This window comes from Silurus aristotelis (genome assembly GCF_946808225.1).
Source record: "Silurus aristotelis genome assembly, chromosome: 11".
NCBI lineage: Eukaryota > Metazoa > Chordata > Actinopteri > Siluriformes > Siluridae > Silurus > Silurus aristotelis.
The window spans coordinates 24,327,170-24,329,901 of NC_139584.1; the positions used below are offsets into that span (position 1 = coordinate 24,327,170).

The 2,732-nt window shown below is 39.9% G+C and overlaps 1 protein-coding gene across 1 annotated transcript; it reads left to right on the forward strand.

The window, feature by feature from the left end:
- Positions 1-329: 329 nt before the first annotated feature.
- On the forward strand, positions 330-2,732 carry LOC310733741 (polyadenylate-binding protein 1-like; the record flags this gene model as incomplete). Its single annotated transcript, XM_083555145.1, has 8 exons — positions 330-380; positions 476-730; positions 1,034-1,129; positions 1,301-1,538; positions 1,670-1,752; positions 1,979-2,074; positions 2,380-2,590; positions 2,704-2,732. The coding sequence occupies 8 exons, from the start codon at positions 330-332 to the stop codon at positions 2,730-2,732; spliced, it is 1,059 nt and encodes a 352-aa protein (XP_083411271.1).

Sequence of the window (2,732 nt, forward strand, 5' to 3'; positions counted from 1 at the left end):
TCTCCACATTAACTTTTTTTTTGTGATTTACTAGTCCACTTTTCACATTTTGACAATGGTAAGTTGTAACCACATGCTTAGAAAAAGTGATTTAATTCTCAGGTCAAGTAGCTTCTTATGTCCCTAGGAATGCTAAATGGCAATTAAGCATAGCATGCTAGCTTTAGTAGATTACATGAAGATTTTCAAGTTTGCTTTTAAATAGATTTTAAAAGATCTCAGTGTCGTTCAGTCCCTGAAGAGCTGAGCATCTTTAATGCCATCTCTGTTTCTTTGTTCAGGCTCTTTTTCAGAAATCCTCTCTTGAGAACCGTTCATGGGGTGATCTCATGGACGAATTAGACAATGAGATGGAGAATCTCCAACCTTTCTGCATATATGTAAGACTTTAAGCTTCTTTATAAGTTGGAAATGCATTAAACAAATTATTTTTCAATTGTGTTTCTAACGATCTAATTCTCTCTCTCTAAACCAGGATCCCTGGAGCGTGAATACAATCAACCAGGTGGAGGAGCAGAAGGTGGAAGCGCAGATCCCAATGGAGATGGAGGTAGAGGAGCAGATTGTTGAGGAGCGGGAGGTGGAGGAGCAGATTGTTGAGGAGCGGAAGGTGGATAAGCAGATGGTGAAGAAAAAGAAGGTGGGGGAACAAAAAGAACAGGCTGAAGTCCAGCAGCAGCCTGCTCGCACAAATAAATTCCATATAAAACGCCTCAGCAAGAACACCAAGGTAGAGGAGAAAAATCTGTTTGCATGTTGTTTGTTTTAAAATGTAGCTAATTATTTCGGATTTTGGAGACTTTAGAGAATTTGAGAAAATGTACAACTGTGTGTAGATAATCAGGTAAATTATGATTTATGAATCAGACATTGTTTAAGGTGTTTATGTCTTACCATAAATGTGATTATCCTGAATCACACAGAACAACTTGCTCAAAAGTCAAATACTGAATTTTTATTTTGTACAGCTGTGTTTTGCTGTTTTTTATTAAGCCATTAAGTCATTAACACATTGAATGTTATTGTTTTGTAGTCAGTTACACTTCTTCTGAGAAATCTGGACTGCACTGTGGATGACAGGAACCTTTATGAAGCGTTCCTGAGATTTGGGACTGTCCTCAATGCACAGGTAATTTATAACTACAAATCCTTACATTTGATTTCTTTCCCAATAACTTGGGGTTTCCTCCCCGTACTCAGCTGGTGTATTTTCTGATTGTGGAGAGCTCTGATATTGCTAACCTCTAACACTTTTGATGCGCATTCTTTGCTTAATGTTTCTGATCGTGTTCCAATACAGGTCAAGATGGAGAACGGGCGATCAAAAGGCATTGGGTATGTGACGTTTTCATCTCCTGATGAGTCTCGAGCAGCCATCGTGGAGATGAACGGCAGGGTGCTGGGCAGCAGGCCAGTGTACGTAAGTCCCTCTCAGACCACCCAGGGACGAAGTCACGGGATGAAGGTGGAAACCATCTCGCCTTCAAAACCCTGCCCAGACCCCAGACCCAATGCCAACAAGAACATCCATCCACAGAGTGAGTCAAAGCTGTCCGATTAGTTTTGTGTTAAATGCAGTTGAAAATTAAAAACAGAAACATACTATTAATGCTAGCAAGTCTTACCTACTGATTGGATTCTAAAATGAGATGATTGGCTGCATCTACAGATTCAGTTCCAGATCTTGGACAAACAAATCAGCAGCAGTGGAACAGGCAGTCCACACCGCAGCCCCTCGGACTGGACACCCAGGTACTATTCTGATTCCTTTTCCAGTGTATTTTATAGAGACTTTAATGAAATTTGGATGATGTTTTGTCACATCTTTGTTTGGTCACATTTTTGGCTTAATAATTGGTTTGTAATAATGACTAATAATAATTGAGTGATTGATCATTATGTATTATTAAAGTCAACAATGCAAACACCCATATGCACTCAAAAACACTGGATGCTGAATTTGTTCTATTTTCTGTAGGAAGTCGAACTGTTCATAAAGAACCTCGACTACGGTGTGGATCAAAATCGACTGCGTGATTTGTTCTTGCCACATGGAAACCTCACCAGCGCAAAGGTCACTTACAATTACTGATATTTATTTATTTTCCAATAAAGTGTTTACTTCGCATTAGATCCACTATTATACCAGAACCAGTGTACACTTGCAGCAAATTCCTGCTATCAGAAAAATACCTTAAAAATATAAGTGCTTCATTGTTCATTTGACAGTGAGACCAGAACGTTGATAATAAAAGAACATAGCTGTTCTGCTTATATTATGGATTACAGGCAGTGCTCGTTATTCCTCATGGTTAGCTACATGAGAGTGGTGTAATGCTCATTTTTTTGCTTTCTGTATCTCTACACTGACTTCTACAGGTGGTACTACACAATGGACGATCCAAGGGCATTGGATTCGTCCGATTTTCCTCTCTTGATGAAGCCAATAATGCCATCAGAGAGTTAAATGGAAAGCTGGTGAGCGGGAGACCACTGTGCATCACTATGGCTAAACAGTGGACAGGGGGCAGCCGTCCCACCAAGCCCTACCTTCATCAATCCAGAAACATGCAGTGGTTTCATCCACAGCGTAAGTCATACTGTCCTCATAATGTCCTACAAAATGAACACTAGTAAACACACACTGTACCTGACAAACACACACATTATGCAAAGTAACAAATCTCTGTTTTTCTCTTTCAGGTCATGGCTCTGTCAGACTGTTCTCCTAA